Source organism: Carcharhinus amblyrhynchos, chromosome 10 (genome assembly GCF_965287045.1).
Source record: "Carcharhinus amblyrhynchos chromosome 10, sCarAmb.v2.hapA, whole genome shotgun sequence".
Classification (NCBI taxonomy): domain Eukaryota; kingdom Metazoa; phylum Chordata; class Chondrichthyes; order Carcharhiniformes; family Carcharhinidae; genus Carcharhinus; species Carcharhinus amblyrhynchos.
Genome location: NC_137333.1, coordinates 62,701,069 through 62,726,610, shown reverse-complemented (window position 1 = coordinate 62,726,610; position 25,542 = coordinate 62,701,069). Strand labels below are relative to the sequence as shown.

The 25,542-nt window shown below is 41.7% G+C and overlaps 1 protein-coding gene and 1 pseudogene across 1 annotated transcript; both read left to right on the top strand.

The window, feature by feature from the left end:
- The first annotated feature begins 2,501 nt into the window (after nt 1-2,501).
- On the top strand, nt 2,502-2,921 carry LOC145349295 (small ribosomal subunit protein eS24 pseudogene; annotated as a pseudogene).
- Nucleotides 2,922-4,511: 1,590 nt separating this feature from the next.
- On the top strand, nt 4,512-13,627 carry dph3 (diphthamide biosynthesis 3). The gene is made up of 3 exons (XM_080197900.1): nt 4,512-4,719; nt 9,963-10,037; nt 12,246-13,627. Exons 1-3 carry the CDS (start codon nt 4,612-4,614, stop codon nt 12,312-12,314), a joined length of 252 nt encoding a protein of 83 aa, XP_080054026.1. The 5' UTR covers nt 4,512-4,611; the 3' UTR covers nt 12,315-13,627.
- Nucleotides 13,628-25,542: the final 11,915 nt, after the last annotated feature.

Here is a 25,542-nt window from a genome sequence, read left to right as displayed (position 1 = left end):
AACATGCCAAAAATTGATGTCAGGAAGGCTATGGCAGGTGAGAACCTTGAAACTATCATTATCATGAGAGAGGTAGTGTTGGCAAGTTAATTGGGTTAAAGATAGACAAGTCTCCTGGTCCTGATGGAATGCATCCCAAAGTATTAAAAGAGATGGTGGGAGAAATAGCAAATGCACCAGTGGTAATTTACCAAAATTCTCTGGACTCTGGGGTGGTTCCTGCAGATTGGAAAACAGCAAATGTGATGCCATTGTTTAAAAAAGGAGGTAGGCAACAGGCAGGTAACTATAGGCTGGTTAGCTTAACTTCTGTAGTAGGGAAAATGCTTGAATCTATCATCAAGGAAGAAATAGCGAGACATCTGGATATAAATTGTCCCATTGGTAAGATGCAGCATGAAGGGAAGGTCATGTTAGACTAATTTGGTGGAATTCTTTGAGAACATCACATGTGCAGTGGATAGTGGGGAACCTGTGGATGTGGTGTATCTGGATTTCCAGAAGGCATTTGACAAGGTGCCGCACTAAAGACTAGTACATAAGATAAAGGTGCACAGTATTACCGTGTGGCATCACACTTCCCCTTGGTGAAGTAGAAGGCTTTGACACTAACCACATATCTCTTCCTCGGGGCAACCAGCAGCTTTAGTGATGGCTGGTGTCCAAATCAGTCTCATACTTTATCTGACTCACATCCACGCCTTCCCTCACAGGCTCAAAATGGACAGGAAAGTTGTTTCCATATCAATTAAGGGTTCAGCCTCATGAAAATCTAAACTGTAATCAATGTCCTACTGGAGGCAGACTTCTGACCCAAAAACAGACCTAGCTCCTGTTTCTTGCTTCTGTGTCAAAATAAACACTCACTTGCCGCAGATTTGTTTTTACTAGTGATCAGGTACACATGTGTATACCTCAGGGAGCTGCATCTTATTATTCTAGTCAATCTATTTGCAGTTTTTTCAAACTGATCACAGACCAATGAATTTTAACAAGGCATCTTGAGATCTGAGTTGATCCTAATCATTTTGTTTTTTGGATGAGGGACATGCAGAAATTGAATAAAAGGTTTCAACAGCTTCAGTGTTTGAATCAAGCAATTATTTTGGCCATTAACCTTCACACAACTAAAACAGAGAACATTCGCACAATGTTGGAATTGATTGAACATGTGAGGCAGTGGAAGTCATTATTCTGTTGGAGTGTGATAAACATGTTGAAGTAGCCAGTTATGATCTAGTCCTGTGTCAGTTAATTGTGCTGGAACTTTTGATTTATTAAGGATAGCATATTTGAAAACAGAAGCTGCAAGTGACAATGTTGGTGAGTAGGCTAAAATGATGGTAGATATGTTACCCAGAGAGCTCTTGGCAAAAAGGACAGAGAAGAAGCAGAATAGTGCAGGAATGTGGGTTCACGCCATCCATATATCACAATGTCTTGGGCTGTTGATGGGATCAGCACATGTTGAGTTAAAATTGTTCTCTAGGAGCTTGGTAGTAGGGTGATGTTTGCTCTTTTGGGGGAATTTAGAATTAGGGGCACAGTTTCAAAACAAAGGTTGTCCCATTTAACACAGACATGAAGAAGAATTTCTTCTCCCAGGTCATTGCAATTCACTTCCCAAGAGTAGTGGAGGATGGGTCATTGAATATATTTAACGTTGAGTTCGACAAACTTTTCATCAACAAGGGAGTCAAACATTATGTGGGACAGACTGGAAAATGGGAGTCAGGCCTGGTTTTTAAAGAGTGGCAGCTCAGAGGTGCCATGAACCATAGTCTGCCTGAGGGAACCATTTGAGAAATAAGTTCAAAACATCCTCCTCATGCCTCCCATGCCAATGTGTTTCCCACCTACCCTCTATGGGCCTTCGTGCCCCATATTCCAAGGTATGTCCCCAAAAAACCCTACAGTCACTCATGCATTCCCTCCCACATGCTGAGGTATTCCCTCCAAACATATTCTACGGCCTCTCATGCAACTCCATTCCAAGTCATGGCACTTCAAACACCGACTGAGAAATGTATAGAACAGATTAAATCTATTGTGACAGTAAGATTGGTTAAAAACTTGAATAAAAAGGTCATTCATTGACAAAACTCCTCTTTGCTATAGGTCAATAAAAACGCCAACCATCCAGACCATTTAAGTATTAATAGCAGAAACTGAAAACTCTTGATGCCCTTTTATCTTGTGTAAATAAACATTGTGAAATTGGCAGCATAGATCAGAGAGCTGAGCTGTCAAAGAGGCAATGTTTTCCCTGGGAGTCAGATGTTTCACAGGCTAATGGGTTTCAGAGCTCTCAGAAAGTCTCATTAAGTATTTCTGGCTAGACAATAATTTAAGTATTAAAACATCCTCTCACCATCTACCCTGTCACACTGCTGCGAGTGTGGAGTTGCTCATTGTTCAGACTGGGTAGCAACAGTAGATTTCCTTCCCTAAAGGCCATTAGTGAACCAGATCAATTTTTAGTGACAATCGATGATAGTTTCATGGCGACTATTACTAATGACACTGTGACCACCAAAACAAGAAAGTTTATGATAAATTGCTTCCTCCAATGCAAATGGTTTTCAATGTCCTCTATCTTTGCAAGCCAGTTCCCAAGACAGAAATTAAGGATAGGCTGGCAAAAATGTATAAAACAGCACCAGATGTAGTGTTTGTTTCTAGCCTCAGGATGCAATTTGGTGGTTGCAAAAAATGTGATTTGCCTTGGTTTACAATTCCTTGGATTATGATAAAAGAATGAACCCAAACGCTGGCTGGCAAGGCACGGTCTGATGGAGAGAAAGAAGGTTTCCAGAAAACAGTGGAAGGAATGCAAGAACAGAATGATGGCAGTTCGGGACACAGCTAAAACATTGGTGCCAGCAAAAAGTCATATGGAAAAGACATTGAAGATTCCTTGAAATGCTAAATTACCCATGGATCACTGGCATAGTGGTTAGCACTGCTGCCTCACAGTGCTAGGGACCGGGGTTCAATTCCTGACTTGGGTGACTGTGCAGAATCTGCATGTTCTCCCTTTCTCTGCGTGGGTTTCCTCTAGGTGCTCCGGTTTCCACAGTCTGAAAGACACGCTGGTTAGGTGTATCAGCAATGCTAAGTTCTCCCTCAGTGTACCCAAAAAGGTGCTGCAGTGTGCCAACCAGGAGATTTTCACAGTAATTTCATTGCAGTGTTAATGTAAGCCTACTTGTGACACCATAAACTTTAAAACTGTAATTATTTTTCTGCGTCCTCAAATAAATTCTGTTACCAAGACTAACTTTGAATTCCAGATTTATTAAGTTAATTCAAATTCTACCTGCTGCTATGGTGGGATTTGAACCATTAATGCCAGAGCAATTTTCTAGGCCACCAGATTGCTATTCCAGTGACAGCTCCAGTGATCACCACAACCCTTCCATCATTTCTGAAGGCAACTCAAGTGAAAGAGGTTGAGCTGCTGGGCATAATGTTGGCATGCAGTCCAGATCTCATATATGCATCCTGTTCAAGATTATTGCTCTTCAGTTTGATCTGTTCACAGATTGATTGAAGTCTGCCACCGACTGTACTTTGGCAGTTCTTGCATGTGCTGCCTTCAACACAGGCAGCTTCAGAGAGTATGCTGTTGAAATAAGTGAACTCTGCTGAAATACTCTGCTGAAGAGATTGGAAATTTGGGTTGGAGATAGGACTTGACTAGAGCACGCGCTGCCTTACTTCAGTTTTCTTTCTACTGATCTTTGCTGCAAATTATTGGTCTAGGAGAGCAAAATCAAGCTTTAAAAATGCGCAAAGACAAAAGCAAAATATCACAGGTGCCAAAAATCTGAGATCAAATCAGAAACCGCTCATAATCAGCTCAGAGCTCCCCACCTTGTGTCATTCTTTTGGGTGGGTCAATTGGATGGGTCGTTCTTTTGGGCAGGTCAAACCAAGTAAACAAACTTAAATTACGTTCCGACAAAGAAAAAAGGGGCAGCGCCCCAAAAAGAGGGGGAACGGCCCGAACAGAAACAAAAAGTACAAAGGAAACTTAAGACACGTCAAATCAAAATGTGATTATCGGGGTCTATAAAGCACCTCAGTCCCTGCGGTGCCAACGGGCAAGGAAGGCCTCGACATCCCCACCTTGTGTCAGCCACTGGGAATGAGGCGGGAGGGCAGGGTATAACTGTTGCCGCAATCGCGTCAAAAGAATGGGCCGGTGAAGGCGCGCATGCGTGATAACGGTCTGTCGGCGCGGCAAGCCCGTTTCGGAGTGGGGCGCAGGCGGAATTGGCTGGAGAAGGCGCGCAGGCGCAACATCGGCCTGGCGACTCGGCCAACCTGCTGGACGAGGCGCAGGCGCGTTCGCTGAAGGGCGGGGCGGGGCGGGGGGGGCGGAGAAGGCGGGGGGGCGGAGAAGGCTGGGAGGCCGCGCATGCGCATTATGGATCTGAGCGCCGCAAATCCGTTTTAATTGCGAGACGCAAGCGCAGGCGCACGCGGATTTGCAGGCCGGTCCGGGAGAAAGCGTGGGGGAAGGTAGCAGGCGGTTGGAGTTGGAGTTGGAGCTGGACAGACAGGAGGCCGCAGTGGGCTGAGGGAAACGGCAAGTGGTCAGCAATCATGTCTGTGTTTCACGACGAGGTGGAAATCGAGGATTTCGAGTATGATGAGGAGACGGAGAGTTATTATTATCCATGTCCGTGTGGGGACAGATTTATCATCAGCAAGGTGGGAGTTGTTGTACTAAACTGCTGTAGAGTAATATAAACCACCCACTAACTAATATCACTGATCAAACTGGAATAAATGGCATCTCCACCTCAATAACTCATTGATGCTAATGATCTAACCCTCTGACAGAGGGTCTCCACTGATGGGTGGTGACTGGGCTCAGTGGGGATTTCAGTTTGCCAATATTGCTAGAGGCGATTTACTGGAGTGTATATTTTATACAGGAGTCTCGTTGTGGCTAACATAAAGTATGGTTCTTTGCATGTAGCAAAAACTTTGAATGTGGTGTTTGGTTTTTTTTTCCTGAATGATCTGCATTTTATGGAGGACAGGAAGCAGTCAGAAGAATATTGGAATAGCTGAACTTGAAGATAGAACATAGAACGCTACAACACAAACAGGCCCTCCGGCCCACAAGTTGTGCTGATCATGACCCTACCTACTAGGCCTATCTATAACCCTCAATCCTATGTACTCATCCAGAAGTCTCTTAAAAGAATGGTAGGAAGGACTATTACTTACGTGGCGAAAAACTGCAGCAGGCGACGGTGCAGAGGGACCTCGGGGTCCTTGTGCATGAATCGCAAAAACCCAGCTTGCAGGTGCAGCAGGTGGTCAGGAAGGCGAATGGGATGCTGGCCTTCATAGCGAGGGGGATTGAATATAAAAGTAGGGAGGTCTTGCTGCAGCTGTATAGGGCATTGGTGAGGCCGCAGCTGGAGTACTGTGTGCAGTTTTGGGCGCCGCACCTGCGCAAGGATATTTTGGCCCTGGAGGGAGTGCAGAGGAGGTTTACTAGGCTGATACCGGAGTTGAGGGGATTGAGCTATGAGGAGAGGCTGAATAAACTAGGCTTGTACTCGTTAGAGTTTAGAAGAATGAGGGGAGATCTCATTGAGACGTATAAGATGATGAATGGGATGGATAGGATAGAGGTGGAGAGACTCTTCCCGCTCAAAAAAGACAGTAGGACTAGGGGGCACAGCCTCAAGATTAAGGGGAGGCGGTTTAGAACGGAGTTGAGGAGGAACTTCTTCACTCAAAGGGTGGTGAATCTCTGGAATTCTCTGCCCGTTGAAGTGGTGGAGGCTGCCTCGCTAAATATTTTTAAGAAGCGGGTTGATGGGTTTTTGATAAGAGAAGGGATTAAGGGTTATGGGGAGAGGGCGGGAAAGTGGAACTGAGCCACGACAGATCAGCCATGATCTTATTGAATGGCGGGGCAGGCTCGAAGGGCTAGATGGCCTACTCCTGCTCCTATTTCTTATGTTCTTATGTTCTTAAAAGACCTCAATGAGTTCACCACCACCGACGGCAGCCAATTCCACTCAGCCACCACCCTTTGAGTCAAAAACTTACCCTGACATCTCTGTACCTACTCCCCAGCACCTTAAAGCTGTGTCTTCTCATAGTGACCATTTCAGCCCTGGGAAATAGCCTCTGAGAATCCACCCGATCTATACTTCTCAACACTTTGTAAACCTCTATCAGCTCACCTCTTATCCTTTGTCTCTCCAGGGAGAAAAGACTGAGCTGCCTCAACCTATCCTCATAAGGCATGCCACCCAACCCAGGTAACATCCTTGTAAATTTCCTCTGCACCTTTTCAATAGCTTCCACATCTTTCTTGTAGTGAGGTGATCGGAACTGTGCACAGTACTCCAAGTGGGGTCTGACTAAGGTCTTGTAAAGCTGCAGCATTATCTCCTGACTCCTAAACTCAATCCCTTGATTGATGAAGGCCAGTACACCATATGCCTTCTTGACCGCATCATTCACCTGCGAGGCTGATTTGAGTCCTATGGACCCAGACCCCAAAGTCCTTCTGACCCTCTACACTGCTAAGAGTGATATTATACTCCCGTTGGACCTGCCAAAATGGACCACTACACATTTATCCGTGTTGAAGTCCATCTGCACTTCTCTGCCTAGTCTTGCATCCTACCTATGTCATGCTGCAACTTCTGACATCCCTCCAGACTATCCACAACACCACCAACCTTCGTGCTGTCAGCAAACTTAATAACCCATCCCTCTGCTTCCTCATCCAGGTCATTTATGAAAATTACAAACAGCAAGGGTCCCAGAACAGATCCCTGGGGCACTCCACTGGTGACCGACCTCCATGCAGATAATAAACATAGATGAGGAATTCAGCATCAGATGGATTGAGGCAGGGTGGAGAAAGGCAGTGTTACCAAGGTGGAAGTGGGTGATCATGACAGAGAGGATATGAGGTTGAGTTGTGAACATTTATTATTGTCATGAGTATTAACATAATGTGAAAACTATTGTTTCTTGTGTGCTATATGGATGAAACATACTGTTCATAGAGAAGGAAATGAGACTGCACAATGTATTGTTACAGTCATAGCTTGGGTATAGAGAATGATCAACTTAATTGCAAGGTAAGTCCATTCGAAAGTCTCACAGCAGCAGGGAACAAGCTGCTCTTGAGTAGGTTGGTTCTTTTCCTGATGGAGGACAGTGGAAGAGAGACTCTGAGTGCATGGGGTCCTTAATTATGCTGGCTGCTTTGCCGAGGCAGCGGGAAGTGTAGACAGTCAGTGGATGGGGGGCTGGTTTGTGTGATGGATTGGGCTACAGTCATGACCTTTTGCAGTTCCTTGTGGTCTTGGGCAGAGCAGGAGCCATACCAAGCTGTGATACAACCAGAAATAATGCTTTTTATGGTGCACCTATAAAAGTTAGTGAAAGTTGTAGCTGTCATATAATACCAAATATCCTTAGTCCTCTGAAAAAATAGAGGTGTTGGTGGACTTTCATAATTATAGTGTCTGCATGGCTGGACCAGGACATGACGGTGATCTGGACACGTTGAGGGAGAGATTATTGTTGCCGCAACAGTTCATCAGATTCTCTAACTCATTCCTGTACTCTCTCATCATTGTTTGAGATCCAGCGTCGCTATGGTGGTGTCGTCAGCAAACTTGAGAATCGCATTGGAGGGGAATTTGGCCACAGTCACAAGTGTATAAGGAGTATAGTAGGGGCTGAGAACACAGCCTTGTGGGGCACCAGTGTTGAGGATGATCATAGAGGAGGTGTAGTTGCCTATCCTTGCTGATTTGTGATCTGTGAGTTAGAAGTTCAGTATCCAATCGCAGGGGAAGGTGCCGAGGCCCAGGCCTCGGAGTTTGGAGATGAGTTTTGTTGAAATAAGTGTTGACTGTAGCTCAACCTTCAATAAATAGGAGTCTGACGTAAGTGCCCTTGTTATTTTGGTGTTCCAGGATTGAGTGCAGGGCCAGGGAGAGAGACATTTATCAGGATTGGGGATAAAGGTATAGTTTATAAGTGGGGCCCTGACAATGTCAGGACGTTGAGGGAGAGTTTTGATATTTGTGGCACCAATATGTTGAAGTGCTTTTTAAAGATGAAATTGGAAATGAGGTTGAACTGTGCAAGAATTGTGATAACTGGAGGTGTGTGTGTGTGTGTGTGTGTGTGTGTGTGTGTGTGTGTGTGTGTGTGTGTGTGTGTGTGTGTGTGTGTGTGTGTGTGTGTGTGTGTGTGTGTGCAGTGTGTTGTTTTGTTTATTGCAGTGCTTTCCCTGGCATGCTCACAAAAGAAGGGGTTTGTAATTTGTGACAAATCCAAAGAAGTGGTTGGAGCTTTTTTTTGTCACCAAGACTGATGGGCAGGGCTTGTGAGAGATGGGGAAGGTGAGATGGTACACAAGGATTTTAAATGAAGGGTAGGACAAGATAAAATGCTGCAGAAGTGGGTATTAGACTAACCTTTGTGATAAGGGCAATATTGATTTAATTTAATATTGTCACATGTATTAGTATACAATGAAAAGAATATTTCTTGTATGTTGTACCCAAAAAGCATACCATACATAAAGAAGAAAAGGAGAGAATGCAGAATGTAGTGTTAGCCTCATAGCTAGAGAAAGATCAACTTAACATGAGGTAGGTCCAAATCTGTAACAAGTAGCAATACAGCATTGTTAGAGTGTTTAAAAATTTTAGAATAAAGTTTTAGAAGCTTAGAATGAGAGTGAAAGATAGAAGTAGAGAGTATGCTGGGCACAGCTTGCAAGAAGTCTTCTTGCTCTGGTACCGTATGCCTTGAATGCTATTGTGATGGTTTGGAACAATGGTGCAAAGTAGAAAGAGGTGAGGGGATACTTGTGGGCGAGGAAAGAAGGGATGTGATTTAGGAGCCCCAGTCTCAATCACTTTACATTTAAAAGTAAACATGTTGAGTTTAAACAGGTTTGCAACATGTGCCTCTCTCCTTGCAATCTTGTGTAAAGAATTGTGTAAAGGGATGGCATGATGGCACAGTGGTTAGCACTGCTGCTTCACAGCGCCAAGGATCTGGGTTCGATTCCCGACTTGGATCACTGTGTGGAGTTTGCACATTCTCCCTGTGTCTGTGTGGCTTTCCTCTGGGGGCTCGGGATTCCTCCCACAGTCCAAAGATCTACAAGTTTGGTGCATTGGCCATGCTAACTTGTCCCTCCATGTACCTTAACAGGTGCCAGAGTGGGGTGACTAGGGGATTTTTACAATAACTTCAATAAATACAATAAGCGTTAATGTAAGCCTACTTGTGACTAGCAAGTAAGCTTTAACTTTAGAATGGTCACAGATCTAGGTTAGCTGCAGAACCATTGCTGCAGTGCAAGGATATTTTGGCCTTGGAGGGAGTGTAGAGGAGGTTTACTAGGCTGATGCCGGAGTTGAAGGGGTTGAGCTATGAGGAGAGGCTGAATAAACTAGGCTTGTACTCGTTAGAGTTTAGAAGAATGAGGGGAGATCTCATTGAGACGTATAAGATGATGAATGGGATGGATAGGATAGGGGTGGAGAGACTTTTCCCGCTCAAAGGACAGTAGGACTAGGGGGCACAGCCTCAAGATAAAGGGGGCGCGGTTTAGAACGGAGTTGAGGAAGAACTTCTTCACTCAAAGGGTGGTGAATCTCTGGAATTCTCTGCCCGTTGAAGTGGTGGAGGCTACCTTGCTAAATATTTTTAAGACGTGGGTTGATGGGTTTTTGATAAGAGAGAGGGGATTAAGGGTTATGGGGAGAGGGTGGGAATGTGGAACTGAGCCACGACAGATCAGCCATGATCTTATTGAATGGCGGGGCAGGGTCGAAGGGCCAGATGGCCTACTCCTGCTCCTATTTCTTATGAACTAGCACATTTGAGATGCAAAGAAAAATCGGAAAGAAAATAAATCTTAACTTTTTTGTGTCTTACAGGAAGATCTGGAAAATGGGGAAGAAGTTGCAACATGTCCAAGTTGTTCTTTGATAATCAAAGTCATTTATGATAAAGTAAGTTGACATTTATTTGAAATGTGCAGACCCAATGTCTTGCCTCTTGATTTGATATTTGACAAATTTCTCCAATTGAGAGTACCAATTCAGTAGCCCAGCACTATTTGAAGTGCTGTTGATCTCAGATATAACCTCATTGTAGGTTTATCAAAAGACATGTAAAACACCTTTTCAAATTATACAAATTTACAGCATAGATGGAAGCCATTCAGCACATCAGGTTTGTGCTGGCAAAGAAGACTATCCAGCCACATCCTACTTTCCAGCTCATGGCTTGTAGCCTTTCTTTTTTGATTCTTCAAGTGCAAATCCAGGCATTTTTTTAAATGCCATGAGGGTTTCTGCCTTTACCAACCTTTTAAGCAGTGAATTCCAGATACCCACCACCCTCAGGGTAAAAATAAATCATTCTCATTTGCCGTCTGAACTCTCCACCAGTTGTTTTAAGACTATGTCTCCTGGCTTTTGATCCCTCTTCTAAGTTACTAGTTTGTCCATTGGGTCTATCTAACAATTTAATACAACTTAATTAAGTTACCTCTCAGCCTCTGTTTCAAGGAAAACATCTTCACCCTATCCAGTCACTCCTCATAGCCAAAGTTTTTCAATCCCAGTGTCATCTTTTTAAATCTCTACACACTGTCCAGTGCAATCATATCCATCCTGTAATGTGATATAAGCAATATTCAAGCTGCAGCGTAACTAGTGCTGTACATAGTTGTAGCACTACCTCCCTATTTTATATATTGTGCCTCTTTTGATAAAAGAAAGCATGTATTTCTTAACCAATTTATCAATCTGTCTTGCAAACTTGGAAGATCTCTGGGAATATGCTCCAAGATCCCTTTCTTCCTCCCATTTATTGTCTTTTCCCTTTGTTGCACAACCCCGAATGCATTGCTTGCACTTCTCCAGATACAATTCAATTTCCCACTTTTCTGTTGAACTGGCCAAGCCATCTATATCTCCATGCAGTCTGAAGGGGAAAATGGCCCTGGAAAAGTAATCCAGAGGACCTGGCTATGAGTTCAAACCTCCCATAACAGGTAGTGGAATTTAAATTCAACTAATAAAACTGGACTATAAAGACAGTCGCAGTTGTAGTAAAGTCAGTACCACAACACTATCATCGATAGGAGTAAAAGCCTGTCTAGTTCACTAATGTACATTAGGAAAGGAAATCTGTCATCCTTACCTGGTCTAGCCTACATATGACTTCATAGTCTCTGCTTGTGAAATGACCTAATTAGCCACTCAGATCAGGAGCAATTAGAGAAGAGCAAACAATGTTGGCTTTGCCCACTCGCCTGAAAGAATAAATAGAAAAAAAGAAGCTTCCCTCTCAGTGAGCCACATGGCCGATTTATTTATCAATGCAATGTGCAAACTACTAAAAATAAGGGACTAAGCAGTAAGCTCAAGTAAACCCTAATGTTAATAGTTTTCCAGTCGCAAAAGCAGCTATCATCTATCACTCTTTGCTTCTGGCTGCTAAACTAATTTTGGAACCAATTTGCCACTCTTCCTTAATTCCCAAGGGCTTTTGCTTTTTTGATCATCTGACACAATGATTCTTTGATTCAGCATGTACACTTTGTTTACTTGGAGAGAAATCTTGCTTTAGATTTCTAAATCTCTCCATGTGCATTTAATGTTTGCATATAACTTCTCGAGTCAGCTTTTCATTGGTGTTGCAACAGAGTAAAGAGAAGAAAGCTTCAGGCATGTACGTTTCTCAGCTGTCAACATGATGTGTTAGCCTCTGAAATTCTCATTGGGTGAATGCCTAGAGGCGCTGTAGTTTTTCGACTGTTTTACAGTGGTTTATCTTAAACAAATTTCCTATTTATTTAATTGTATTCAGGAACTTTTAGCCAATGTTTTGGAGGTTACTTTCACTGATTTATCTTTTTTTTGCATGAAGACTACCGATAAGCGATCACAAAATTGGTATGGTGCAAAGGATGCCATTTGGTCCATCATGTCTGTACTGGCTGGCTGAATAAGCAATCACCGAGTTTTATTCTTTGCCATCTTCTGATAATCCTGCATTTTTTTTCTTTTCAGACAACAATCTAATTCAGTCTAAATTTTGAATGACATTGCTAATTTTTCAAATCTTTGCCAGTACATACTGTGACTAAGTCCACGGTAAATGTTGCATATTTAAATCCTTATTTGAAGTCTTGATGTATTTTGCTTCAGGATCAGTTCATGTCTGGAGAAGTAGTGGAAATGGTGACTACAGATAAACTGGAAAAAATGAAATGCTAATTGCTAAGACTGCATGGTTCTGACGAACACATGAGACATCTTCTGCGAAGGAGTGATGAATAAATCATGAATCGAGATGTACATGGAGATGAAATCCAGTTACTACAACTAAGTTTGGAGCTTTACTTTGCACAATATTTAAATTAGTCTCTCAGGCTGCTGACATGTTCTGATAAATATGCAAATTACAGACCAAATCCTGTGGTAGAATAAATCGACAAAGCATCATTTGCTTGAAAGCAAAACACTCCAAATGCTGAAAACCTGAAAACAAAAGTATCCCAGCAGTTACTGTTTTAGTTCTGGTGAAAGGTCCTCTTGACCTTAAACGTTAACTGTTTCCACTGATGCTGCCTGACCCACTGACTATTTCCAGCAATTTCATTTGTATTATCCATCATTTCTTTTGTGATTCCTAGAAGTTGTTTTAAGGTTTCATCTAGCACCCAACTTGTTCTGGGTAAAGCACAAGACAAACATTCGATTTGGGATTCTCCATAAGAAAAGCAGAAAGGATGGTAGATGTAATTTGCTCCTCTTGATTCTAGCTGTCATTGCTGGGATTGAAAAGCTCTTGATGAATTAGCTTTTCAGGGTCGTGAGTTTACAGTTTGAAAATGGAATATTGCCAATTTGCTTATTCTAAGCAGCAATATGTAACTGCTCTGAATTGATTTACATGGGAAGAGTTGTTTTGAGCTGTTATGAGAATGCACAATGCCTTATCAACAATATTGTATTTTTTTTCTAATGGTTCTGAAACATCGAAATACGGAATATTTAGAGAGAACTCAATTACTTGTATGATTATTATTTGATATATGCAGGCCTCCTTTCACAAGTATAGTGGGCCCATAAATAATCAAAATTGAGGATTCAAGTGACTGTCTAGCATGGTTAGAAACAGATTCAATTTTTGGAACTACTCCTATTTACTACATTTATCTTTGGTGGCCTGCTGGTGTTTGCAGTAAATTATAAAAACTCATTGTAGTTGACCCTTTGCACAGTATAAAATAATGATCCTGAAGATCACAAAAAATAACTGAATTTAAAATAGTCTTGGCCACTATCTCTACAATTTCTAATTTTATCTTTAATTATTTGAATAAGTGAAATTGTTGACATTCTGGCCAATAATTGGGGATTGTTGCAATAGTTGGAAAAAAATTCTATTGACCTGAAGTGAAAAGATGGATGGACAAATCAGTTTTGAAGCAGACTTTTCAGTTTTAATGCATTCATTTATCATTATGATATTCTTTTAGCCGTTTCTGTTTATGAAGTATTTTATTAAAAGATTTTTACTTTTACTCACTAGTATCTGAGTTTTTTTTTGTCTTGTCTGAGAGCTGGCGTTAGTCAAAGTCATAAGCTTACAACGTATTCAAAGATGAGGAAAACATTGGCTCTGTTGTAGGGTTCCTTTGTGTCAGGAATGCTCAGCTCCAGGTTATCCCATCAGTGACTCAGCTCAGCAATCCCAATTGGATATATTAAGGCTTTATTGTAGGTCTAATGAATGAATCATACACATAGAAAGAAAGACTTACATTTATATGGTGCCTTATATGACCTCCCAATAAATACTCTGGGTGTAGTTGGGTCAGTATTTTTAAAGTGGAGTCACGGCTGTCATGTAGGAAACATAACATTCTGACAAACTGCAACTTTTTTTGGTGATGTTGATTTGAATGATAAATATTATTCAGGATACTGGGGATAACTCTCTCTCGCTTTTTGAAATAGCGCCATTTGATCTTTTACACACAACGTATTGCACTGTGGAGGTGTCGTATTTTGGATGAGACATTAAACCGAGGCTCTATCTTCTACTTGGGTGGATGTGAAAGATCCAAAGGCATTATTTGGAAGAAGAGCAGGAGAGTTATCCTGGTGTCCTGGTTGATGTTTATCCTTCAATCAACATCACGGAAAAATGATTTAATTATTATCAAATTATTCCCTGTGGGAATTTGCTGAACATTATTTTGTTGCCTCATGTCCTATATTGCAACAATGATCACACCTCAATGTGTGCCATTGGCTTCTTGTGAAAGCAGTATATAAATGTAAGTTTTTTTTTCTCTTTTGCAGTATTCCCTCAGTACTTTCAAAAGCTTATGAAACTGTGCTTGTGTCCTGATGTGGAGCTTGAACCAAAAACTGCCTGTATCAACTGCAAACAACTGACGTTGTATTCAAACCACACTAACAATGACGTTTAGTATTATGAAGTCTAAGCCTCTGGACAGTAGGTCAGCATGGAAGGTTTTGTTGAAAAATCTGCTGTTTCATTCTGTTCCTAGTCTTACACTTGTACCCTTTTCCTGTATAGTTCTGCAGTTCATACATTTTCCTGCTGAAAGTCACTATCTCCTTTGTTTAATTCAATCAGCAGTTCCCTCATAATCTATTTAATCAATTGTCAAAGTATTCAATTGATATGTTAACATTTGCTGAAGTTAAGTTTATCTGACAGTTAATGAGATATTGTACACATCCTGATTGGGTCCATTCTGTCTAGCTTCAACCATCTTAACAGTTAAGGAGGTTTGTCAAACAGCTGGTCACCCTATTAGAGAAAGGATATTATTAAACTAGAAAGAGTGCAGAAAACATTTACTAGGATGCCACTGGGTCTTGATGGATTGAATTGAAGGGAGAAGCTGGAAAGACTGGGACTTTTTTTCTCTGGAGCTTTGGAGGCTGAGGAGTGATCTTATAAAGATCTATAAAGTAATGAGGGGCGCAGATCAGCTAATAGTCAATATCTTTTCCCAAAGGTAGGGGAGTTTAAAACTAGAGGGCATAGGTTTAAGGTGAGAGATACAAAAGTGCCCAGAGGGGCAATTCTTTTGTTTACAAGGTGATGAGTGTCTGGAACAAACTGCCAGAAGTGGTGGTAGAGGTGGGTACAATTTTGTATTTTAAAAAGCATTTAGTTAGTTACATGAATATGATGGGTGTAGAGGGGTATGGGCCAAATGTGGGTAATTGGGATTCGCTTAGGGGTTTTAAAAAATAAAGGGCAGCATGGACAAGTTGGGTTGAAGGTCCTGTTTCCATGCTGTAAATCTATGACTCTAGCTCTACCTATTTCATTTACCTAGAAGAGACTCAACACCACATGCTGTACATCAAATACTTTTAAACTTCCATCCCCTACTAGCTTGGCCAGAGGGTTCTTTCCTTCCTTGAACCGAGCCCAACTGGTCCTTACCCATCACCACCCTCCTCTGCCTGGCTGAGTCTGTTCTCTTCCCTCAGCCTCCTCTGTTCCAAGGAATGCAGACACAGCTTACTCAATCTTTCCTCAGAACTAAATTTCTCCATTCCTGGCAATGTCCTTGTAAATCTCGTTGAAACCCTCTCTAATGCAATTGCACCTTTCCTTGCAATTATAGCACTGTATGCAGCACTGTAGCAATAACCTAACTGCTCTTGTACTCTATGCATAGTCAATAAAAGAATCTCATGCCTTCGGGACCACTTTATCTGCCTGTCCTATTATTATAATCAGGAGAGGAGGGGTCGAATGGTTCTCCTCTGTTGCCTCCTTGTTTGACTACAGCAAATTTTTATTATGTTTGCATGACAACAGCTTCCTGTCGCAAAAGAACAAGAACTTATCAACCATAAGTTTTTACTTCTAAACACAGAGCCAATTTTGGATCCCCCTTGTCTCTCTCCTTTGATTCCATGAGTTTTTAATATACTAACCGATCTGCCATGGAGGGCCTGGTCAAATTCTTTGCTAAAGTCGATGACGATTACATTAAATATGGTTCCCTGATCAACCCCCCCTTGTTACCTTCCCAAACAATTCAATTGAGTTAATCGACCATGATGTTTACCTTTCAAAATACTGATTTATGCTATCACTATGTTTTTCCAATATACCCACTACCAAGATGAGGCTGACTGGCCTGTAATTACTCACTCTATCCCTTCCTCCCTTTTTAAACAATGGTACAACTTTAGCTGTTTTCCAGCCCTATGGCATCATGTATACTCCTCAATCACCTGAAGAAGGAGTGACACTCTGAAAGTTTGTTCTACTAAACAAACCTGGTGTTGTGAGACTTCTTATACCTGTAGTCAGAGGGGATTGGAAAGTGCCTTGTAACTTCTTGCTCCCCTTGTTCTGGGATGCATTTTCCTCAGGCCTGGTGGTGATTTATCTCCATTTAAAAATGCTAAATGCCTTCTTATTTTTTCCCATCCAATATTCACTCCTCTTCCTTAACCACAATGGCTGCTTTGTCCCACTCTTGTGAAAATGGATGAAAATTTGCCGTTAAAAGCTATGCTTACATTTTGCCCCTCCAGGCACAGGTTACCTCTTTGGTCTTTATTTAGCTCTACTTTGTCCTCTTACTCTTTATGTATTATGAAACATCTTTGGCTCTTGTAGTTTTTTTTGGCCAATATTTTTCTACCCCCTCTCTTTGCTTTCATAATTTCCTTTTTAGCTTCCTTCCTGCACCTTCTATTCTCCTGTTGATCTTCTGTAGTATTGATGTCACAAGTGGGGGCTAGAAACTAAAAGTTCCAGTGTGCCCTGGGCATTTTTGCACTTGCACCAATTGGAAGCAGGCAGCACGTGTCGTTCAATATTTCTTTAGTCCAAGGACAAGTACCCAGTGGAAGGAAATGGTGCTAAAACCTGATGATAGGGCCCAGAAGTTAGGTGCCATACCAAAAAGGAGTTATGGGGGAAGGAGATGTCCCAGGAGTTCACCAGTAGGAATCCCTGGGGAAGGGAGCAAAGAAACAGGCTCCATGTAGCAGGAGCTCAGGAGAAGCCCTGAAGAACTGAAAATGCAGTGGATGTTTGGTAACTCCTTGCTGCTGGTTGTTGGGAAAAGGTAACACTTTGCAGCAGTGGAAGAAGTGAATGTGGAGACAAAAGTGATGGAAGAAGACTTCCGCATTGTGCTGAGCGCCCAAAATTCATTGAAGAGAGGACATAAGGGGATGAAAGTCCTTTGCGAGTACAGAACAGAATCTTCAGTGTCATTGAGGGGTAGGTCATAGTGAATACACTTTAAGGGTTGGGGTCAGCAGAAGGGATGGGGTCAGAAAAAGGAAGAGGTTGAGGTTCCCAGATGGGCATTGGTAACAGTAAGCTGTTGGGGCTGTATTCCTTAACAGCTGAAGGGAAGAGTAAAAGCTTCTTGTTAAGGTGTCAGATGAGACAAAGAATGAAATGGAACTGGGGATAAGGACAGTTTTGAGATAGGGTGCATTGATGCTGCTGGAGAGAGATATTGAGTGTCTATGTACGCTCACGTGTTCCACAGAGGGTGTATCTCAGGATGCAGCGAGAATGGCAGTCTGAGGAACATTGTATGTCCCAGAGATATCTGTAAACCTGGTGGATTCAAAACATGAGAGGTGGAACTTCAGTTGGAATCCATGTGGGGTGAGTCAGAGATAATCACCTGAGGAAGGAAATGTGGCTGTGAAAGCAAGTTTTGGTAAACACCTTGTCAAGCACTAGAAAGAAAATGGAAAGCAATGAAGGTGAACATGGTAAGAGACAAATGGAAATCCAACTGAAGAAAATAGCAGTACTTCTTCAAGAAAGGCATTCTTGGAAGAGAAGTGGAGGTGAATTAAATACGAAAATAAAAGCAAAATACTGCAAATGCTGGAAACAAAAATAAAAAATGATGGAAAAACTGAGCAGGTTTGGCAGTGTCTGTGGCGAGAGAAACAGTTGACATTTTGAAATATTGTGACACTTTTCTGTTTTTTTTCAGATTTCTAGCATTTGCAATATTTTGCATTTATTTTGGTGCTTTTAGTCTGTTTGTTATAGTAATAGGCTTAAAATATGAAATCTTGACCTAAATGTTCTGGTCAGCAGCAATTCTACGTGCGTTGTCACTACCTGCAAAGTTTTCTCCAACCTGACAATGCTACGCGTTTTGAGCAGTATCTTCTGATCCAGGCTGAAGCAGAAATGGATCAAGACAGCCTTTGCAGGGTAAGTCCAGTGAGCGAAGAAGAGTTTAGGGGAAGGAGAAGACACACCACCTTTTGTGGTGTGTCTACAACATAGCTAAACTTTAAGGTTCAATTCTTTTAATGAATAAATGTGGGTTATATTGAGTGAGTGAATGAATGGATAAGTGGATGAGAGTGGTGGTCAGCTCTGCTCAGATGGCGGAAAGTCAAGGGGTCCACTTGGGTGGGTGTTTGGGTCTGGTGTGGGGAGTGGTGGGGGGCATTGTCAGGGGGTGTTGGGGGCTAGCTAGGTGGTTGGGGGCAGATTCGGGTCTGGATGGAGCCGTGGATGTAATCAGTTGATGCGATGGGTCAGTTGGGGTGCTCATTGTGTTACACTGGTTAACCACTGAGTTAGACCGGGTATTAAACTGTCTAACTTTTCCTGGGTAAGTACGTAGGTTAGGAGAAACATTGGCATCGTGGTAATATCTCTGGACTAATAATGCAGAGGGCCAGGCTAAAATTCTGGGGCATGGATTCAGATTCCACCATAGCAGTTGGTAGAATTTAAATTCAATTATTAAATCTGGAATTGAAAGCTAGCCTCAGTAATGGTGACCTTGACAATTATGATCAACTTTTATATGCACTCATCTGGTTCACACATGCTCTTTAAGAAAGTAAATCTGCTGTACTTACCTGGTCTTGTCTGCATTTGACTCCAGACTCATTGCAATATGGTTGACTCTTCCTTCTGAAATCACCTATCACGACAGTCAATTGCATAAAACTGCCACAGCGAAGTTCACAAAGTGGTTCATAAACGCAACTCACCACCACCTTCTCAAGGACAATTAGGGATGGGCAACAAATCATAGAATTCCCACAGTGTAGAAAGAAACCATTCAGCCCATCGATTCTGCACTGACAACAATCACACCCAGGTCCTATCCCTGTAACTCTACCTTTTTACTGTGCTAATTTCCCTGACACTAAGGAGCAATTCAGCATGGCTAACCTGCACATCTTTGGACGGTGGGAGGAAACCCATGCAGACATGGGGAGAAAGTGCAAACTCCACACAGTCACCCGAGTGGAATTGAAACCAGGTCCCTGGTCTTATGGGGCAGCAGTGCTAATCACAGTGCCACCATGCCAGACGTCCACATCCCACGAACAAACTTTTTAGAAGTTTCATGTGGCTAACACAAGTTATTCAATGCTGAGGGTCCAGGGCATTTTCCACATTTGCCTGTGCATCAGAACCTCCACTGGTTCCTGGTACACACCTCTCAATGTACGTCCCAGCTCTGATGATCCGGAGACTGGAAGATTTGAGCCCTTATGTCATTCTTTCAGCTAACAAGCCAAAGTCTGAATTTCTTCTTTTTTAAATAAATGAAGATGGTAGCACTTCCTATTTCAGATTTCCAGCATTTGTGGTACTTATTTTGTTGCATCTAACTGTTTCTTAAATTTATTTAGGGCTTTCACTTCCATCATTTCACTTAGAGAGCTTTTCCATGTGTTGATCGCTCTCCCTGTAAAAGACTTGCTAATATCAATACTAGAGTTGCCTTTTTTAGGTTGAACTCTTGTTCCCTTTGTCTTACTTTCATTTTTATTTTTATGTAGTGCTCTATACCATTGCATATTATTTAGCACTTAGGTACCTCTACAATCAATTTGCAGATATTCAAGCTGAAAATTACATGCTTCGTAACTCAATATTCCTGACGTAGGGAGCAAGCTTCTCACACCAACACTGAATATTTCCTGTTTCTCAACTACCAAAACTATCAGAGAACTGTTACAGCACAGAAGGAGGCCATTTAACCCATTGTGTCTGCACTGGCTCTCCAAATGAACATCACAACTAAGTGCCATTCCCCTGCATTTTCCCTGTATCTTGGCACATTGTTTCTATTCAAGTATCATTTTCTGTTCAAGTAATCATCTAATGCCCTCTTGAATACTTGGATTGAACCTGCCTCTACTACACATCCAGGCAATGCATTCCAGATCTGAACCACTTGTGAGAAAAAGTTTTTTCTCACATTGCATTTGCTTCTTCTGTGAATCACTAAACCTGAGCCCTCTCATTCTTGATCCTCCTACGAGCAGGAATGGTTTCTTCCTACTAGGGCGGCAGCATGGCACAGTGGTTAGCACTGCTGCCTCACAGCGCCAGGGATCCATATTCAGTTCTGGCCTCGGGTCACTATCTGTGTGGAGTTTGCACTTGCTTCCCGTGTCTGCGTGGGTTTCCTCCAAATGCTCTGGTTTCCTCCCACAGTCCAAAGGGTTAGGTTGATTGGCAATGCTAGATTGATCCTGGTGTTATGGAGATTAGCAGGATAAATGTGTGGGGTTAGGGGAATAGGGCCTGGGTGGGAGTGGGCTTGGTACTGACTTGATGGATCAAAAGGCCTCTTTCTGTACTGTAGGGATTCTATGATTCTATCTACTCTGTCTAGCCCCCTCATGATTTTGAACATCTCTATCAAGATCTCCTTTTTGCCTTTTTCTCTTGAAGGATAACTAGTCACAACCTCTCAATCTAATCTCATAACTGAAGTTTCTCATCCCTGGAACCATTCTTGGAAACCGCTTCTGTATTCACATCCTTCCTATAGTGTGGTGCCCAAAGCTGTACACAATATTCCAGCTGAGGTCTAACTAGTGTCTTGGATAAGTTCAGCATAATCTCCTTGCACTTGTACTCTATGCTCCTATTAATAAAGTCCACAACACACAGCACACACAAATGTTTCATACATTACAAAATGACTACCTTTCAAAAGTGGACAGAAAAAGCTTTAAAAGGACCAGTGGTTGTGGAAGGTACTAAAATACAAGCTTGTTTTTGTTGCACCCAGCAAAAGGTGCAGCCTGAATTGAGGGGTGTAATTTGATCACAAATTTCTTTGGCTTACCTTCTTCTCTTTTGGCTATGTGGTTTAACAGCGTTTTGCTGGTAAGTAATGGTTGGTCATGTTGCCATCCCTTACAACTTCAATCTTGGTTTTCAATATAATTCACAAAGTATGCATGTTGACCATTTTTCCTCTTATACTTTACGTATATTTGAATTAAATTTTATCTATCATTGTTTATTCTGCTCACATATTTTGCTCACCACATTCTTCAATTTATGGATAACTTTCTTTGATTCTCCTGCCTTTCCTAATTTAGTATCATCAGCAAATTTAAGCAAGATGCATCAAGTTTCAGAATCCAAGTAATTGGACATAAATTAGAAACAGCAGGATCCAAACGCAACCCTGGGGCACTCCATTCAGCATTGCCCCACTGCCTTCACATAACTCCTGTAACCAGTACTTGTCATTTTCAATTTTTCAGTTTTTTTTTTGTTCATACTCAAGTTTTGCCCTGATTCCCACAGTTTTTGCTTACTTAGGAATCATGGGTGGAGCTTTATCAGTGCCTTTCTCAAAGCAGAAATATAACTGAGCTTTCCATTGGGTTTGCTTGGGTTTTCTGAGTTGCTCGGACAGGACGGATTTGAGGAGGAACTTCTTCACTCAGAGTGGTGAATCTCTGGAATTCTCTGCCCGTTGAAGTGGTGGAGGCTGCCTCGCTAAATATATTTAAAACGTGGGTAGATAGGTTTTTGATAGGCAAGGGGATTAAGGGTTATGGGGAGAAGGCGGGAAAGTGGAACTAGCCGCGACGGATCAGCCATGATCTTGTTGAATGGCGGGGCAGGCTCGAAGGGCTAGATGGCCTACTCCTGCTCCTATTTCTTATGTTCTTATGTTCTTAGGACGTTCCCTTCTTGATTTGATAACTACGTGGTTGTTGTATAGACAATTTATTCCTGCTGATATTGTTTACAATAAATCCAGAATATAAAACACCACAGGTCTAGCAGCATCTCAGACAACAGCTTAACATATTTTTATGCATTCAAATCGACAAAATGCACAGTATGATTGACGTAAATCTGACAAATTGCATGAAAATTTGTCTGACTGACAATAGTAGCTAACAATGATTCAATCACCTATTTTGATTGCTGTGACTCAGGTTATGCAGCAGCTAGGTGTTGCTCTTGCATATTGGTAATGAGTGAGTAAATAAGTTTTTTTCTGTCTCTGGATTTATGCCCAGTCTTTCAGGAATCAGATGCTTTCATTATGGTTGCCAGACATACTAGTTGCTTTTCATAATGTAGAAACAGAGGATAAATAGATGACATTGAACACTCCATCTGATCAACTCATGTCTTTCCATTTCAAACATTGATCAGCCTTTGGAATAGATGATTTGCTTTCAAGAGAGATCTTAAATTTAACTTTCAGGACATCCAATTTATCTTGCAAGGTAAAAGCAAATTACTGTGGATGCTGGAAATTGGAAATTAAAAGCAGGAAGTGTAAGGCAGGTCTAGCAGCATCTGTGGAGAGAGAGAATCAGAGTTAACATTTTGAGTCAAATCAACTCTCAGCAAACACTCTTTATGACTACCCTTTTGCATGGTAGTGCCATTAAAGACTATAACTGCCAATTTACCGTGGGTTCCAGAGATCTTTGCCTCACAACAAGAATGACCACTGTTGACTCCCTCAGAGCAAAGTACCTTCCCCAGCAATCAATCTCTTCCAATTAGTGAGCTAGGGCTATAGGACTGCCTGTACTGGGATCCAAACACTATCCTCTACTCATTTATCAAAATCAATAAGTAGATCTGGAGTTGGTATCTGCCCATACATTGTGGTTATTGTGTCTTTTGTACAAAGTTGGTTGTGGGGAAATTTATAAGCACTTCAATAACTGTAATACTGCAATTTTTTATGACTATTATTCTTTCATGGGATATGGGCATCATTGGCTATGCCAGCATTTATTGCCCATCTCTAGTTGCCTTATTGAACCACTGTAGTCCATGTGTTCTAAGAACATCCACAGTGCTATTTATACTATTAGCATGTGCTATGCCTTTAACAACATATGAATTTACTGGCTTGTTTTTTTTTAAAATACTAAAGCTACATTCCAGCAGCTTGACATCACAGTCAAAGATGGCTAGACATTTGGTTCTCTGTACCTTTGGCATTCTAAAACAATTGAAATGGAAAGAAGCCAAATGCAAAGTTTTGCCTTAAAAGAGGATAAAGGGGTCCTCTCCTACCCCGTTAGCAAAGCATCCAGACAATTACCTAAATACTCAATGAGGTGGAAACAAACTATTAGACATTATTATGTGAACAATGGGATCCAGGCTGAGAGAAGATCTTCTAGCCATGTTCTCCTCAAACTAATTGGAATACACCTGTCATGACCAAATTTGGGGTCACTGGGCAGTTGGAGAGAGATCATTGGACAAGCCAATCTTTTGGGTGTTGAAGCGCCTGGTTTCTCTGCAGAACGGGACAAGTAACTGAAATGTTGAAGGAACAAAAGACTCTGAATTGATTCGTTCTCTTTTTCTCTCTCCACCCAACTTGTCTGTTGAGTTTAACTACCAAGGTGGTGCAGACACAGATTTAAAAGACCAACTCAACCCAGAGCTGTTCGGTGGGATTTTACGACCTCGCTCATCGCAAAATCCCGCCCAAAGCCAACAGAGATTTCTGTTCTGCAAGGCGGTAAAATTCCAGCCGTTGTATTTAGAAAAATAAATCATCCATTTGCAGATTTAAACTGTCTCAATTCCAAAAGCAGCAGAACCACTGAGTGAAAGCAGCAAGGCCACCAAACTCAGTCTGAAGTCGTACACCCTTTAATTTTACTGGAATTTGAATTTTATAACCTATCTTCCCCAATCTGTAATCCATCTATTGTGTGTGAAGGTTTAAGCTTTATTTTATTATTTTACTTAGTTTTATTGCACTTAACCCAGTCTATCTTTTTTTATTTAAATACTCAAGAAAGCGTTGTTTGATCATGCCTTTTGTGGTCAAAGCATGTACAGTTAAACATTTACTGGCAAATTGACAAACACATCCATTTCTTAAAAAAAAACTTGCGGTTAAATGAGGAGAGGAAAAGGAGGAAAGCCTTTTGACTCCTCACATGATGGTAACATGGGATACTTACCTTTTTGAATGATGAGTGTTGATGTGTAAGAAGCAGCTGGGGGCTGAGTGCAATGTCAAAGAGAATACCAGTGGTAGCTTTGGAGCCTTGCAGTGCTGATTTCTGTAACTATGTCACTGATCAACTGAGTCAGAGTCAGCAATCAGGCTCCCTGCACAATAATCAGAAGTAATAGCTGGAACATTCAGACTAGTAGCGAATGGATTATTTTAATTTCAATTTTAGCCCAGTGTAAAGGTACAGAGATTGCACTGGAGTCAAGGTTTTAGGAATTGTTAACAGCTGTAATGTCTTCCCTGAGGCCAGAGCAGCCTAAAACAATTCCCAAGATTTCAGTTCAGAGCCTTTTTGCAAAATTGCGCGATAGGCTTTACTGAGAAATTGTGCATTTTGATAATCATGACAGTTGACATGTCAGAATGCATAATCGAGGCTGGCACTTGGGTGCAGAACCAAAAATGCTGCTGCACTACCAGAGATACTATCATTTACACAAGCCACTAAAGCAGAAAGTCTATGTTATCAGTGGAGACAAAAGGTCCCAGGACATTATTTCTCTATTTGAAGAGTTGGGATGTGCCCAGGTGATTATTTACTCTTCAACAAACACCACCAAAAGAAACAGATTGTGTGGCCTAACTGCATAATAGCTATTTAGTGGTTTTGTGGCATGAGTTTTTAAAGTTTCTCAATTATCTTATGAATTAAAAATATATTTATCATCCAAAATGCAGAAAATATAAAGCAGCTCAGGTATCATCTGCAGAGAGGGAAACAGAATTAAATTGATGACATTGCTTCAAATGCTGAGTGTCAGCAAAGACAGCATCTTCAGGGAGGCTGTCACTGATCTGTGCCCCAAGCTGCAGGACAAGTCAACACCCATAGGGATTTGGAGGACTCCCAGTTGTCCGGAAGATCACTGTTGTTTGCCTCTATAATTCTGGATCTTTCCAAAGATCCACTGCAACATGTGTCGGACCTCTCAGTCTGCAGCCCATTGCTACATTAAGAAAGCCATGATGTGGAAATGCTGGCATTGGGGTGAGGTAGGTACAGTAAGAAGTCTTACAACATCAGGTTAAAGTCCAACAGTTTTATTTGGTAGCGCGAGCTTTCAGAGCATGGCCTCTTCATCATGAACAAGTTGGACTTTAACCTGGTGTTGTGAGGCACTCACCTGATGAAGAGGCAGCGCTCTGAAAGC